This window comes from Solea solea, chromosome 13 (assembly GCF_958295425.1).
Source record: "Solea solea chromosome 13, fSolSol10.1, whole genome shotgun sequence".
In the NCBI taxonomy this organism is placed as follows: domain Eukaryota; kingdom Metazoa; phylum Chordata; class Actinopteri; order Pleuronectiformes; family Soleidae; genus Solea; species Solea solea.
In genome coordinates this window covers 7,397,285-7,413,507 of record NC_081146.1, presented here as the reverse complement: position 1 = coordinate 7,413,507, position 16,223 = coordinate 7,397,285, and the positions used below count along the sequence as shown (strand labels likewise).

Sequence of the window (16,223 nt, the reverse complement as noted above, 5' to 3'; positions counted from 1 at the left end):
AGTTGAATGTACTTTTTTTCAAGGTTCTAAATTTTGGGCAAAGTGTTATGAGTTTATGTTATGTTCAAGTTGTCAACAACAATATAATATTAATATTAATATAACATTTCGGCCCCTAGCATTCATGCTCAGGCCCTAATTATTCCTTCAAAAACAATAAAACAGAATACTGTGCATTGAGCGTTTTTTATTTAAACCTGGATAACCCCGCTGGGCGGAACGACAGTGCAACATAACACCGCCTATTTCGAATACACCATACAGCAAATCATGCGCCCCTCATGCGCCTTTCTCACTGTAGCTAGCTGGTAGCATCTGCTAGCTGCTGCTAATTTACGAGCGACGACATGGAAAGTAGTGAAGGGTGAGTGATGTGTGCTGGTAAACGAAACTTCAGTGGTCTGCTTTGTCTTTGAGAGAAACTCAAGATCATTACCTGAGTTTGTTTTCCCCCCAGATTCCTGCATCACTTTGTCAGTAGATTAGACATTATACATGCTAATGCTAGGCTAACATGCCAGCACGCTCTCAACGAATACAAACCTCAGTTAATTTGTTTTGATACCATATTTACTCCAAATTTGTATTATTTCACTGTTACAATGTGGTGTGTTAGGTATAATATTTCCCCCGAAACATTATATGGTATCTAAACAAGATTTTGGTGCCAAACTTGTCCTTTGTTTTGGTAGGTAGCAATGTATTTTCCAGAATATTCATCACTGTTTTACTGGACGTTTTTAGACTAGATAATGGCAATGCATTTAATAGTTTCTGGACATTGCATGGTTTAGTCTGTTGTTTGTTGCTCAGGTTTGTTGTCCACATTTCGCAGCCCTGTGACCTGGTGCAGGTTTTCATCTTGCAGCCCAGCTTCATCTCCACACACATACGTTTATATTGATGCTGTAAATGCTGTGATCCAGTGCTTCATCATCCACAGAGGCTCATATGTGTATGTAATCACACAATGTTGGTGTTTCCAATTGACATGTGAATGTAGGAGATCTGTGGAGATGAAGTGTGTGTCTCTCTGGGTTTTGCAGACATGAATCCCAGCAGCTCAGAAACAGGGAAATAAAACCGTTCTTCAATTATTCCTGCTGTCATAATGAATGTTCTAATTTTTTAGTTTTTGTTAACATTGTTTAATAGATGTGTCAGAGCAGTTGCACACTTGTTTAGAGGGTGATGATTGTGATTTAAGGTTCTTATGAATTGTATTGCATTATAGTAAATGGGTGTTTTTATTATGTGACCTACTGTCACTGTTAAAAAGGCTGTACGGTTGACAATTTAAATACAATAAGCTAATCACAAACCCTGCAATTTCATTGTTTTGTGTTCTGCACCAGTAATAAAATGTAATACAAACATGTTGGAAACAGTTTTCATCTTTTCATTAGACTATAGAGTCAATATGTTTGATGTCTTGTGTTATTGCAACATCTGAAATGAAAAATCTCAAATTAAGATATTTGAGATTTCAGATGTGATATCTCTCAAAATTCTTCAGTCCTATGTTGACTTTCATAAAGATTGATTTTAGTGCAGCTCTGTTGTACTGGACTACTTTTGTTTGAGGCAGAGTGTCAGTTAGATGAACAAGTCTGTTTGACATTTGCCCTAAATATCCAAGACATCAATGCAACATGTATTCACACAAATGGTTGTTGCTGTATATTTAAAAGGTTTCATTTTTCACAAATTGCTTTCTTGCAATAAATGTTTGATTCTGTGTAGTATTAACTAGTTTAGCACCATAATAATAGGTATATTTATTAAAACGCCTGGTCTTTTTTGTCTATTTTTGTCAATAATTGTGTCAAAAAATGCCCTTTGAAATACACATGCACCGTGGTGTCACCGGTGATCCCTGTGGTAGTAAAAGGGTTAATCCACTTCATCTCATTTAGAATTTATTTAGTACCACATATATTGGTAAATATCAGATGTGAAAAGCCATTTTTAAGATATTTTACCAGGTTTTAGTGATGAATTAACAGCAATAATTATTGTTACATACATTTTCTTCAAAAGCAATATTACAAAAGTACATATGAGAACATAATCATACATGTCTACATAATAGTGTGTTGTGCAAACACGTGATAGGTCTATTGAAGTGCTAATGTTAACATTTGTTCAACACACAGAACAATCTAGTCTCCAACACTTTAAAAGCTGCAACTCAGACAGAAACAGAGACAAATAGGTTTTACATAGACAGGCTTTGGCACAGGGAAAGGAAACACATATTGCAAATATCTACCAAAGAAAATTAAACCACTGAAGTTTCATTAAACGATGTCATACAGGAACAGTGTAGATTTCACATTTTGCCTGTGTTCCAGATTGAAGTTAAGGAACTAGCATTTAAAAAGTATATGGTCGAGCTGTAAGATTGCACAAGGTTTCAAGAATTTCACAGTTTTCACATTCACTTTTAAAGAAAATTCATCGTGTTTCAGTGTTGTGCAGCCAGTCAGAATAAATTTAAGGAATGTGCATAAAAAAACAGTAGATCTTGTTGGTTTTGTCATGATCATTACATTTTCAAGGCTATATATGAGACAAATGTGTGTGTAAATGTATAAATGATGTGTACATATCTTCTGTCCATTTCACCTCAGGATGGAGGTGGAGGACTGGGACTCCAGTCTGGAGGAAGAGTTGGGTGTTTCTTTGGAGGAGCTGAAGAAGTGGATTGAGGAGACTGTGGAGAAGAGTGAGATCGTACAGAACAAAAAGGCTCAACTTACAGAGCTGAAGGAATTGGTGGAGCAGAAAGAGAAGGAGGAGGCTATGGCAGATACACTGCTCAAGGACGCTAATCAGTGAGTTGGAATCAACCTGATTGTTTTTCATTTACTAAGTGGTAGGGATGCACAATATTATCGTCATGATATTTGTATTGGCCAATATTGGTTTTAAGAAATACCGGCAAACATACCAAGATCCTACGATATAACTAATGACTAAGACTGTAGGCTGGGTAGGCTGCTACCTCCTTGACTTCTATGCTGGTGCCCTCTCCAACTATTATTTTTTATGTTTAATTATTTATTTATATCTTCATCCGCTGAGACATGAATTTGCAAAATATGATATTATTAATAATAATAATAATAATAATAATAATAATAATAATAATAATAATACAACAGAAGATACCAAATGAACCCTGGAAAAACGTCTATATATCCATATCGGTAATCGACCCAAGCACTCCTGATATTTTGGTCCAATATCATGCATTCCTACTAAGTGGATTATATTTTCACCCTTAAGATCTTATAGGTCTATAACTAATATTTGGTCCTTTTATTTTCTTTTTGTTATGGTTGTATGCACTATTGACAGCGTGTCCTGAAATTAGGATAATTTTCGTAACTAGTGCTGTACCCGTATCTGTTTGACAGATATGCAATTAACTTCCCTTGTGTTTCTTATCCAAACACCGCCAAAGTCGACATCACACACACTGGTGCCCTTAGTAAGTCACCTATCACTGTTGAAGCTTGTCAAGTGAATTGTTAACAGTCAGATGTATATTCGTTTTATTTATAGATAAAATATGCTGTCAAATTAGCCACGAAATTTTTCACTAAATCTGAATAATTATGATAACAGTAAACTAATCTTGATGCAAACCTAGATTACAGTCTTAATGAAATCAAATAAATCATATTTTTGGTTTGTCATGTGCCTTTTATCGACGGATTGTTCTTAACATTCAGAAGTAATCCCGAGAGTTACCCCCGAATGTTAAGGCATTGAAACCAGATGTTGAATCAAAACAAGCATTACATGTAAATATACAGTGTCAGGGAACATATCAACTGCAGAGCAGATCAACTTTTGTCCAATTAGCATCATGCTCAGCATCAGATTTCACTCTTCTAGACGTTAACATGATTACTGCTATGAGAAATATATATGTAATGAATCAATTAGTCAGCTGATAAAATAGATAATTAAGTGGTAACTGACATTTACATAACAGGTCAACTCTTAATAACAGGCCTTGCCTTTTCGTTTACTTATATTTTATCGACAAAATTATCAGTGTTAGAATTTTAGTTATTTAGTTAGATTTGGTTGAAAGCTATACTGAAGTTCGTATAAAATAATTAAGGAAACAACTTGAGTTGAATTCCCTGTCATTGTTTTAATCTTGCATAATTACATTTACATTTATTTATTTGGCTGATGCTTTTATCCTAAACGACTAATAAGTGTCATATGATTATTTCTATTGTATGACAGGAGTTTGCATATGGGTCATATGGTTAAAAAGTGTTATCGTCTGATGTTTTTTCTCGTTGCTCTTCCACAGGTCTTTATTGGAATGTGAGATGCTGGTGAAGGCAACCTACTATAGGAACGGCCTTGTTTACCGGGAGAGCAGCTCAGAGGATGAGGGGGGCGGAGGAGGGGTGTTGTCCTCCGAGGTCATAGAAATAGATGATGATGACGATGACGATGTCATTGCCGTTGGCTGTTGTAAGTTGTGCAGTTTCCCTAAGAGAACAGCCGTTATCATTCTCTGTTACTTTATATTAATTTCTTTTTGTTTCTTTACAATGTTTTAGTGGTTCCTCCAAAGAAGCCCTTGACTCCTGTGAAAGATTCAATGGTGAGAATGAGAGAAAACTATGATATGGATCTTTACGCCCACTACATTTCTATGTATTTGTTCACATGTTTTATTTATTTATTGCATTTTTACCTCAATAGCTCTGCTCTGAACTTAATATTTTGACAGTTTAAAAACTTTTTAATACTAAATTAACAAGTAACAGCGGCTCTGGCCAGGAACAACGCTATTTACCAATGGTTGTATTAATTGATTGGAGCAATTACGATAAAATCAACAAGCTTTATTCAGTGTTTATTGTACTAAGTACTAACCATAGATATTATGGCTTTGACATCATACATGCCACTTTATGCTGACGATGATGTTTGTTTATTCTTACAGTTAAAAGAAACGTCTGCAGCTTTGCAGAAAACCACTCAGCAGGTGCAGAAGTTGGTTCAAATAGTTACCAAGCCAACACTTGGGACCTCTTTGCTCCGATCTCCTGGACAGCCTCTGTCTCAGTCAGGTCAGCACACACAAACCCATCACATACACTAGCCTTTTATGGAAGCATTTTATATTTAATAGTAATAGTGTGTGTGGCTTGTCCTCCCCACAGGTGTTCAGGGTTCAGTGCCAGCAGTGTTTGTATCACAGGTTGCTTCTCAATCCATGAGCCAACCCAAGCCAAATGTAGCGGAGGGTGAGCTTCGCATTGGGATGAGCATTCTGGGAAAGAAACGCACCAAGACGTGGCACAGAGGCACCCTTGTAGCTGTTAACCCCATCGGTGTGTAACTAGAACATCAACCTTTAAAATGATGTTTGGCATTTCATATATTTCATTTTTATGAGCTAAACATAGTTAAAATGTCTCTGTTCTGTCACTGAAACTGCTCTTTTTCTGTCCTTATTCAGGAAATGGTTTATTCAAATATAAAGTGAAGTTTGACAAAGGAAAGAGTCTGCTGTCTGGAAATCATGTGGCTTTTGACTATAATCCCACACTGGAGAGTTTGTATGTTGGAGCCCGTGTGGTCGCCAAGTACAAGGATGGCAGTCTGGTTTGGCTCTATGCTGGAATAGTAGCAGAGATGCCCAACAATAAGAACCGTATGAGGTAGGTGGACATTATCAAGCTGTCATTTACATTTATAAACCTGGCACAACAAAAACAATTGTGTTCACGCCAAAAAATACACCCGTCATTACTCACAAACTGTTTTTGCAAATGACAAGCAAATTGATCTGACCCTACTTGATCTACTTGATCTTTTTACTTGTGTTTTAGGTTTATGATATTCTTTGATGATGGTTATGCTTCGTATGTGACATTACCTGAGCTCTACCCTGTCTGCCGACCATGTGAGTGCTCATTTCTCTACTCCAACCTTCTCATAATACTTGAAGCACAATATAAAGTACAGTGCTAATGTGCTGTACTAATGCGACATTTTGTGTTGAATAATTATTTAACAAAAAAGTGTCCGTTTCTGGTAAGTAAAGGATGAGGTCATTCTTGCTTTTGCAGTAAAGCGTACTTGGGAAGACATAGAGGACGCATCGTGTCGAGATTTCATCGACGAGTACATCACCGACTATCCCAGCAGGCCGATGGTGCTCCTAAAGGTCAACCAGATAATCAAGACAGAGTGGGAGGGAACGTGGTGGAAGAGTAAAGTGGAGGACGTTGATGGCAGCTTGGTCAAGATCCTCTTCCTGGTATGTCTGCGTCAGAATTAGTTTTTAAAAAATGCATTGGCAACACTGATATTTGGCAAGAATGTGTCGATCACCAGCATCTACATGAATTTTTAAATGAAAGTTCTGGTTAATAGTTGACGAGAAAATGTAAGTGAACCCTTTTGAATTTCTGCATGAATTTGCCGTAAAATGTGATCCGTTGTTCAGACTAAGACACATTCACACACACTATTCAAAGCCCCCATGTTTTTATTAAATGCGCACAGTGGTGGTGGACAAAGCTAAGTGAGCCACTAGACTAAATACTTCATCAACTAATTTAACTGGCTAACACCTGTGTTCATGCATCCACTATATGGAAAATCTGGATCAAGCAAGGTGTCGTCATGGACACCACAGAGGAAGCTGCTGTTCATGCTGCAAATTATTGATGCTCACCGGACATTTGCCAGAGAGTGTCTTGACACTACGCAATGTGCAACATTAGACAGCTTATCATCAGCGAGGGATAAAGGAAGTGCAACAAGCAATTTTACAAGAAAATGTCAGGGTGTTTGTTCCCCAGCTGAAGCTCCATAGATACAAAAAGACAATGGCCCAAACCACTGTATTAAATCCACATCAGAATGCTTCAACAAAATAAATATGCCCTTTTGAGTGAGGTTGCAAATAACAATTATTTTCACAATCGATTAATCTGTCTATTATTTTCTCAATAAATTGAGTACTTGTTTAGTCTATAAAATGTCAGAAAATGTTGAAAAATGTTTCCCAAACCTTGACATGATGATGTTCTCGAACGTCTTGTTTTGTCCACAAACCAACATTATTGAGTTTTAATGATTTCTTTGTGGAGCAAAGAAACCAGAAAATATTCACTTTTAAGAAAGCTTGTTTTAATTATTAAAAAAAACCAAAACACTCAAACCGATTAATTGATTTTTGAAATAGAGAATTCATTTAGTAATCGATTCATAATAATTGTTGCAGCCCTATTGACCTTAACCTGATATTGATGCTGTGGAATTACTTCAAAGGTGCTGTTCAAATCAGACAACTAGACATCATGGGAGACCTGAAGTAGTTCTCTAAGGAAGAATCTTTGAAAATTCCTCCTGAACAGTACAGTACAGATCTATTAGACTGCTACCAGAAGCACTTGATTGAGGTTATTGTTGCCAATGTAAGTTCAATCAGCTGCAAGTCCAGGGGCTCATTTACTTTTTTCACTACCACTGAAAATGTTTAATGCATGTTTGATGAAAACATAATAGCTTCCATTTTGTGTTTAATTCATTTAAGCACGTTGTGCTTGTTAAAGGAATACTTCACCAGTTTGTATTTAGCTTTGTATTACTAGAATAGGGGTAGTCTTTTTGAAAAATTGTTCTTCCCCTCAGTTGAGAAATATCTTAATTTTTCTCGTTGTTACGTGCCCACCAGTGACACTTGGTCCTGTTAGCGTAACTGTTAGCAAAGATGGTGGACACTGTTTATATTCTGGGAATGAGGTCCCTTCCCCCTACGAGTGGACACTGTTTATATTCTGGGAATGAGGTCCCTTCCCCCTACGAGTGGGTCTAAAAAGTGCGGAGTTTCAAGCCAAGGCTCGGACCAAGTGTCACTGGTGGGCACATGGCAAAAAAAGAATGAAGATATTTCTCAACTCAGGGGAAACTGAGGTTGGGAAGCACAATCTATCATTGTCCACTATCTTTACATTTAGATTGTCTGTGTTTTATTTTTGCCACCAGATGACGAGTGGGACAGGAAGTCAGGCACAGTTTCGTTAAAAGTGTTATTTTCAGAATAAAAGCCCCCTTTTTGTAATAATTGTTTTTGTTTTGATTATTTTGTTTTTGTAATCGTTTGGGGCCAGAATCGTAATTGAAACACAAGTTCTAATTCATGCACAGCCCTAGGTTCACATACTTTTCCTTGTGACTCTATGATGACACCATGTAACATTTGTTGTTTGATTAGGATGATAAGAGGAGTGAGTGGATCTATAGAGGGTCCACCAGGTTAGAGCCAATGTTCAACCTGAAGATGACCACAGCCAACACTCACGAAAAGAAGCTGGCTGGCCAGCAGAGAACACGTCCTAATATGGGTAACACACAGAATTTGCATGGTTAATTTGTTTTTAATTTGCTATAGTCACTAAGTGACCTGATTTTAGTCACTAAGTTTGGTTATGGACATTTCAAAAATGCATCTATCCAAGAAGCCTGCTGTTCATACAATGTCAAAGTAATTTAATTTTGCATCCTTTCTTTCTATTAATTTCCAGGAGCATTGAGGAGTAAAGGCCCAGTGGTTCAGTACACCAGTGATGGACTCATTGGAGCCTCTCCTGTCAAATCACTGCCGGCTACACTGAGTCCAACCTTACAAACACCCCAACAACAGCAGCAGCTACAGCAGCTACAGCAGCTGCAGCGTCCACAAGCCCAGCAAACCCAGCAAACCCTGCAAACCCTGCAAACCCTCCAAATCCAGCGAACCCAGCAAACCCTGCAAATCCAACAAACCCAACAAACCCAACAAACCCAACAAACCCAGCAAATCCAACAAACCCTGCAAACCCAACAAACCCTTCAAACACTTCAAACCCTTCAAACCCTTCAAACCCTTCAAACCCAGCAAACCCAGCAAATCCAGCAAACCCCTCTGCCGCTACGTGTTGAGTGAGTGATGCTATGCTTACCACTTTATTTAAAGGTTTTAAATGCTCTCTTTAAGTAATATTTTCTCTTGGCCAAGATAAAGCCTTATCCTCATTTTTAAAAAATATCAAAACTGACCCTTCCTAAATAAATCCCTTAACAACGATCCCCCTTGCAAGACTGGAGAGAATGTTGCTATGATTCTTTTTTTTACTGACACAAATGCTACCATTTTAAATTGATGTGAATATTATCAGATATTGAAGATACTTACATTTTTAAAAGAATATATAAAGTCATCTTAATGGCTTATCAAGTGACAACCATTCACACCTACATTAACTGATGCTTTTGCCTGCGTGCTAACTAACAATGATGTATACAGTTGTGACCATATGAAGTTTGAAAAAACTTTAAACTATGTCAGCTTTCATTTAGACTAAATTTATTGTTAAATTGTCTTAAATTCAGCTCTTTAATTATCATCAAATCCCGTTTCAGAGACTCTGTGGGCTTTGATGACAACTTTCCTACTGCACAACAAGCCTTTAACATGTGGAAATAGTGTATATTGATATGTGCACCTTTAAACCTTGGTGATTTGATCGGACATAAGTGGAGACATCGGCTATTAAATGTGTTTCTCTTCTTGTTGTCTTCAAGCAATAAACATCAGATGGCAAAGAAGAGTACTTCTCCATTTGTCCCTGGGGTGGGAGGCACACATGCCTCCAAAGTCCTGCAGTCTCTTTCGTCCAGTCCTACCAGCCTGCCTGGGTGAGTACACCTTATTGTAAGAGATGAGATAATAAACCTGCAGCTTATGACACAGAAAAAAGAAAAAAAAAATGTGTTATCTTCTTAGACATGATGTTTGTAAATGAAACTGGTCTGTCTCTGTTTGTCTTGTGGTCATCAATTCATAGTGTAAGAATGATGAATCCCCCGCATACGTTCACACAATCGTATCAGAGACAGCCAACACTGGCCCCTGCACCTCCTCCTTTGACCCATGTGATGGCCTCCATCCCACAACAGCCCTCATATCGGGCCCCGACAGATCGCATCTTCTACATGGCCCACACGTGTCAGCCTGCCTGTCTGAAACGTATCCGGCCTGCAAAATCAGACATGCACAGTGGAAAGAACCCACTCCTCATGCCTTTACTGTATGACTTCAGACGAATGATAGGACGACGCAAAGTAAACCGCAAGGTACACATGAACACCAAGATAAAATATATGCCGGAAATCTGGCTTTTCTTGTAATTAACTCTGAAAGCCAAATTGCACAACTTGTTTTTTACATGTCCACATTTCAGATGTTCTTCCACGTGATTTACAAGGCTCCGTGTGGGCTTTGTCTGCGTAACATGGCAGAGATCCAAAACTACCTCTTCCAGACACTCTGTGACTTTATATTCTTAGAGATGTTCTGTCTGGATCCCTACGTACTCGTGGACCGTCCCTTCCAGCCACAGAGGCCATTTTATTACATTCCAGACATCACTGGTGGAAAGGAAGACATTCCTCTTTCCTGCGTCAATGAAATTGATTCCACTCCACCTCCTAAAGTAGCCTACAGTAAGATGAACACTGAAATGATGATAAAGAAGCGATTCATTGGAATTCTATTATAGATTTGTTGTCTTTCCAGTTTTACAGTTACAATAAATGCTGCTCTCCTCTAGGTAAAGAACGTATCCCTGAAGATGGAGTGTACATCAACACCGGTGCAGACTTCCTGGTTGGGTGTGATTGCACCGATGGTTGTCAAGACAAGTCAGTGAATCGTCACTCCTCATCATTTTTCAGATTTCCTCCTGTATTCTGAAGTTTTGCCTTTGTCTCTTCACAGGTCCAAATGTTCCTGCCACCAGCTGACCCTTCAGGCTACAGCTTGTACACCCGGGGCGCAGGTCAACGTGAATGCTGGATTTTCATACAAACGATTGGAGGAATGCCTGCCTACAGGGTCAGACATTTAAACACACATCCTACAACCCAGTATAAACGTAATTAATGTTGAATTTATTTGCACATTTTGATCCCTTGTATCTCTTCTCTTTCAGCATTTACGAGTGTAATAAGCGGTGCAAATGTTGTGCTGAGATGTGCACTAATCGGCTTGTTCAGCACGGCCTGCAGGTGCGTCTCCAACTCTTTAAGACCCAAAACAAAGGCTGGGGCATCCGATGTCTGGATGATGTGGCCAAGGGCTCTTTTGTCTGCATCTATGCTGGTGAGGAAAGCAATTGTTTTGTTTAAGGTGACAGTAAATTACTTTATTTAATGACTTAGTTTACATGCTGGGTCTAAAAACACTTGAAAAACATCTGGATAAATGTTTGTAACCAAGCTGCTTGGATGGGCTTCTGTTGCAGCCATTGTTATTAAGCAAACAAAACCTGGGAGCATCAAAGATGAAGTTGCTGTGAATTCATAAATGATAAAAAAAGTCAATATTTTACCAGTGCCTCACCACAGCATGGCTGTTTGATTTGTGTGTGGACAAAAGAAGAAAAAAAGTGCGTAAATCCTCTCCTACACCAGTATCTAAAGATTTATTGAAACCTCTTACCTGATGTGTGTCTCCCTTGAAAATGTATTTTAAAAAGCAAAAGACGCTGCTTGTGAACGGACCCTGATTCCCTCTCTTTTTTTCTCACATACCAGGTAAAATCCTGACAGATGACTTTGCAGACAGAGAGGGACTTGAAATGGGTGACGAATATTTTGCCAATCTGGATCATATTGAGAGTGTGGAAAACTTCAAGGAGGGCTATGAGAGCGAGGCTCACTGTTCGGACAGTGAGGGAAGCGGTGTGGACATGTCCAGGATGAAGGTCAAACCATCTGCTTTAGCATCAACTAATCCTGCAGCGCGACAGCCCACAAAGGGTGAGTCCAAATCCACAAGTTCTGTTGTGGACCCAGGCAGATTCTCAAAGTCTTTATTGCTGTTGTTGTTGTTTTTTGGACCACGGCAGTTATCTTCCCTCTGCACATGATAATTCATACGTATTTGATTTTTTTTTTTGTCACAGCCCAAAGCTCAAGTTCATCAGAAAACAGCAACGACGGGGATGACAAAGACTCCAAGAGCGAAGATGACAGTGACAGTTCAGATGACACGTTTGTTAAGGACAACTACTTCAACCCCAGCTCTGTGTGGAGGAGTTACACAACGCGTGGTCAGGTCAAGAGCAATAAGGAAGGTGAGCCGTGGTAATCTCTGGGAGATTTTATTCAAAGCAGTCCAAGACAATGTGTATTTACTATATAAGATTTTATGTGGTCAAAAGTGTGTTTGATTAACGTTAATGGTAATAAACTCCATCACTGCTGGATGAAAGACTTTTCTTTTACTGGAGTACATCCCAGTAGAACAGAGACTGACTACTGCTGGGTTATTCATTTTTATTTAGTAAAACAAAACCATCGCCTATATTTATGTATCCAGGAGCTCCTGTGTTTATCATATACTTATCGGTAATGTTGGACAACTAAAGCTGTAGTTTGTAACCTTTAATTACAAACCAATGTCTATTACATTTAAACCATTGCCGATTTACATTTAGTTCACACAATGCTGACTAACACTATCAGCTCTACATGACTCTCTATGTTTCTCAAGATAGTAGTTTTTTTTGTTTTTGTGGTGACATTTTCATGCTGCACATAAACATAGTGGCACATTTTAACATCACAACTGAGCAGGTGAGGCAGAAGAAGCACCTAGTGCGAGTGAAGTGAGACAGCTTCAAACAGCAGCACGGTGATTGAAAACACCTTAAAGCCTGCATGGAAAGTCTCACAAGTGGATTCTACTGCTAAAAATAAACCTGGACTTTTTATCACCATCCCTATTTCAGCTTCTCACAAATGTGATCATCCGATATTGAAGATGTGCGACTACGTGTCTGCATCTGCCTGTCTCTCTCTCGCTCTCTCTCTCCCTCCCCCTCCCTCATTCTCTCACTCTCTCACTGTGTGTCTGTCTGCTCCTTTATGTGTGACTGAGGAGGGGCGAGGGAGCAAAACTAGGTCAACTCAGGACTGCAGTGTTTTGGTAATTACTCAGAGGTCCACAGGGGGTGATAGATGTTCTGCACTGGAGCTTTCACTATTAATACAAAAAGATTATTAATTTATTTCTGGATTATTTTTGTTTAGCTTACATTTGCTTTTTTGTAACGTAGAATAGTATTTTAAGTGCACTCTTTTTGAGGACTTTTTTGGTTTGCTTTTGGAGTTGTCTCTTTCTCTGACATACCTATCCAATTACAAGCAAAATGATTAAGCTTTTCTCCAGAGCATAGTCTTTTAAAAATCTGTATTTTTCTCTTCTGCATTCATTATCTATGTCCAAAGATGGATTTGTTTTTAACAATATTCATTCACCTAATTGTTCTGCCACAGGGAGTCAAGACAGTAAAGATGGATTGAGTGCATCAGTCAAGGGAACCAATGAACAGAAGCCACCGTCCATGCCAGAGGAGACAGGGAAAAGCAAAGTAGCTTCCTGGTTAACGAGCCAGGGGCTGAAGAAGGTTTGTGAAGAGAACATAAAGGGAGACGTTCATGTAATAGAGCTCTGTGTTCACAGCCTCCAGGACTCTAATCATAAATATCTGTGGTTTGATGTTTTATTTTTAGGAGATTTTATTGTGTGATAGTCTTAATTAATGATTCATAATTTTTCCCATTCTGTTTTCCATCACAGGAATCTGGAGACCACAAAGGGTGTGTTGTACTTGGTTTTGGAAATACATTTTTTTATTTTAATATACAATATTTCTTGTTTTGTGATGAATAATGTTGTTCAAAGATGATTTCATGTTTCTTCCAGTCAAGTGAAGCCAGAAACAGGGAAGAAGCAGGATGTGATGACTCTCTCTGACAGTGACGATGTTCAGACCATCAGCTCTGGATCTGATGACAACAAAGAGAAAGAAAAAGTCACCCCAGGTAAATAGTTGAATTTATGCTGGAATCCTAATAACCACAATGCATTTCCCAAATTCACTTTTAATTATTTCCCCTTTTGCTCAGGTGTTACTAAGAAGCAGGTAGCGGTTAAATCTACTCGCGGCATCGCTCTGAAGACCAGCCATAGTATGATGGTAAAGACAGGTGCACCTGGAGGTGGAGGAGGTCCGGGACGTCAGGGAGGAAAATCAGGGCAGCAGGGACACACCGGAGGAGGCGGAGACAACGCTCCCAAAAACACGCGACAATTCTTTGATGGCGAAGAGTCTTGCTACATCATTGACGCCAAGTTGGAAGGAAACCTAGGACGATACCTCAATGTAAGGATTACTTGCAATATGTGCCTATTGAAAAGACTGCCTCATGTATTGATGTGTAACTTGGAAATCTCTGCTCTCCGTGTTACAGCACAGCTGTAGTCCAAACCTTTTTGTCCAGAATGTGTTTGTGGACACTCATGATTTGCGATTCCCCTGGGTGGCATTCTTTGCCAGCAAGTGAGTTTTTAATGCTAATTTGTCATCACTGAAACTGTCATCACTGTCATCTTATTACTTCTTGTCCATTTCAGCAGGCTCAGAAGAATGATGCCAACCTTTACAAGCTATATATATTGATTCGAGTTGCTGTAGATTTAAGTTAAAGAGCTTTTGGAAGGCTAATCAGATGCCAAAACACTCAACAGCTTACTTTTGATTCAGACATTTTTTAACAATGGAAAGTAATTGTGCTATGATTTATCTTCCACTTTGACTTTATCAAAACTGGATAATCTTCTTATTCATCAAATCTACAGAAGTCACGCGCTCTCTGTCTTGAGCTCCTCTCATCAGATGAGGACAAACAAACACTTATTGTTTTTGTGACAGATGACAGATGATCTCCCCGTCTCTGAAATTTGATGTAATTTTCTCTCAGATTGCATGTTTTTTATAAAGGTTTATGGACCTTATTTTTTGGCAGAAACAAGAAAGTAGTCAATAGTTGGGTAGCTTTATGCAGCAGGTAGAACTTTGAAACATGACTTCTAGAAAAACGGGTATCTTATGTGCAGTCAGGGGTTGCTATAAACGTTTTAAGCAAAAGGCTTTAATGGAACGGGAATGTTTTGATCATCAGATTCAAATTTCACTTCTGGCTGAAAGATTTAAATTTAAATGAGCCTCCAAACTATTGGTAGTGCCCTGAGTCTGTGTCTCAAGTGACAGTTGATATAGTTGGGTAATTAAAAGTGGGTTTTTAAAACTGGACATTTTTAAGAAATCTATTTCACTCCATTCACAAATTGGTGAAGGAAAGGAACAACAGAAATGCCACACAAAAAAGATCATTTTTTCCCCCCAACTGACTGAGTTGTTCTTTAAGTATCTTTGGATAGTTGGACTTTTATTAAATTAAATATATCATGGTGTCCTACAATGATTGTAAGGAATGTAATGAAGGTTCCCCATTACAATTTTGGTTTCTACAAGCACACGTATATTTATTTGATTTGATTTAATGCTGTTGTGTCCTCAGGGTGGCATTGCTTAGATTGTGGTACGCAGGAAAGCATTGATACGAATATTAAATGTACAAGAGGTATAATCCAACCTGCCCAAACCGTTAAATGAAAAAGGAGTAGCGGATTAAACCAATTGGCAAGTGATCAAGATGTCACTTTAAGAATCAGAAGTTTCTTTTTGAAGCCTTCGGGAGCTCATTGTGTTGGTAGCTGAAGCTCTCGTCATTCCTGCTCTCACTTGCTTGTGTGTGTCCTTGTGTAGGCGGATCCGGGCCGGCACAGAACTGACATGGGATTACAACTATGAGGTGGGCAGTGTGGAGGGTAAAGTACTGCTCTGCTGCTGTGGATCCACTGAGTGCAGAGGCAGACTGCTGTGATCTGGACTACACTCCTCCTCATCCTGCATTTGAGTGTAACTTTGTGTTTTTTTTAAGTTTAATTATGGATTTTATTACAGCTGTGTTTTTTTCTTTTCTTTTTTTTTTATCAACAGGCATTCAGATTTATCTTATCCATGTCATATTTACCCCTGAATAAAATTCAGTTTTCTTCAGCAAACCAAAGTGTCTGCTATTTTGTGTAGTAACACAGGCCATAAAAAGATAAATGAAATGATTTCAGTGTAAACCACATGGATTATTGTAGGAACATTATTATAATATAATGAAAAATGAATATACATATATATATATATAGTTTTTTTCTAGTGTTGATATCCATGTACAATTATGTTTCAATTGTCAAACATTTGTTTTAATGTAATTTA

At 38.5% G+C, this 16,223-nt stretch overlaps 1 protein-coding gene across 1 annotated transcript; it reads left to right on the top strand.

The window, feature by feature from the left end:
* The first annotated feature begins 258 nt into the window (after positions 1 to 258).
* Positions 259 to 16,034, top strand: LOC131471553 (histone-lysine N-methyltransferase SETDB1-B-like). The gene is made up of 25 exons (XM_058648160.1): positions 259 to 364; positions 2,634 to 2,837; positions 4,340 to 4,506; positions 4,596 to 4,639; positions 4,985 to 5,111; positions 5,205 to 5,375; positions 5,504 to 5,705; positions 5,877 to 5,950; positions 6,117 to 6,307; positions 8,273 to 8,402; positions 8,583 to 8,979; positions 9,622 to 9,735; positions 9,885 to 10,173; positions 10,281 to 10,542; positions 10,650 to 10,740; positions 10,817 to 10,933; positions 11,031 to 11,200; positions 11,635 to 11,859; positions 12,006 to 12,176; positions 13,381 to 13,511; positions 13,685 to 13,704; positions 13,811 to 13,929; positions 14,014 to 14,270; positions 14,359 to 14,447; positions 15,717 to 16,034. Exons 1-25 carry the CDS (start codon positions 348 to 350, stop codon positions 15,832 to 15,834), a joined length of 3,897 nt encoding a protein of 1,298 aa, XP_058504143.1. The 5' UTR covers positions 259 to 347; the 3' UTR covers positions 15,835 to 16,034.
* Positions 16,035 to 16,223: the final 189 nt, after the last annotated feature.

What these genes read in the sequence shown, in the direction of transcription:
- LOC131471553 (XM_058648160.1), top strand. An exon ending in GAGAACACGTCCTAATATGG is followed by an intron (nt 8,403 to 8,582) that starts GTAACACACAGA and finishes ATTAATTTCCAG; the next exon opens with GAGCATTGAGGAGTAAAGGC. An exon ending in TTTTGTCTGCATCTATGCTG is followed by an intron (nt 11,201 to 11,634) that starts GTGAGGAAAGCA and finishes CTCACATACCAG; the next exon opens with GTAAAATCCTGACAGATGAC.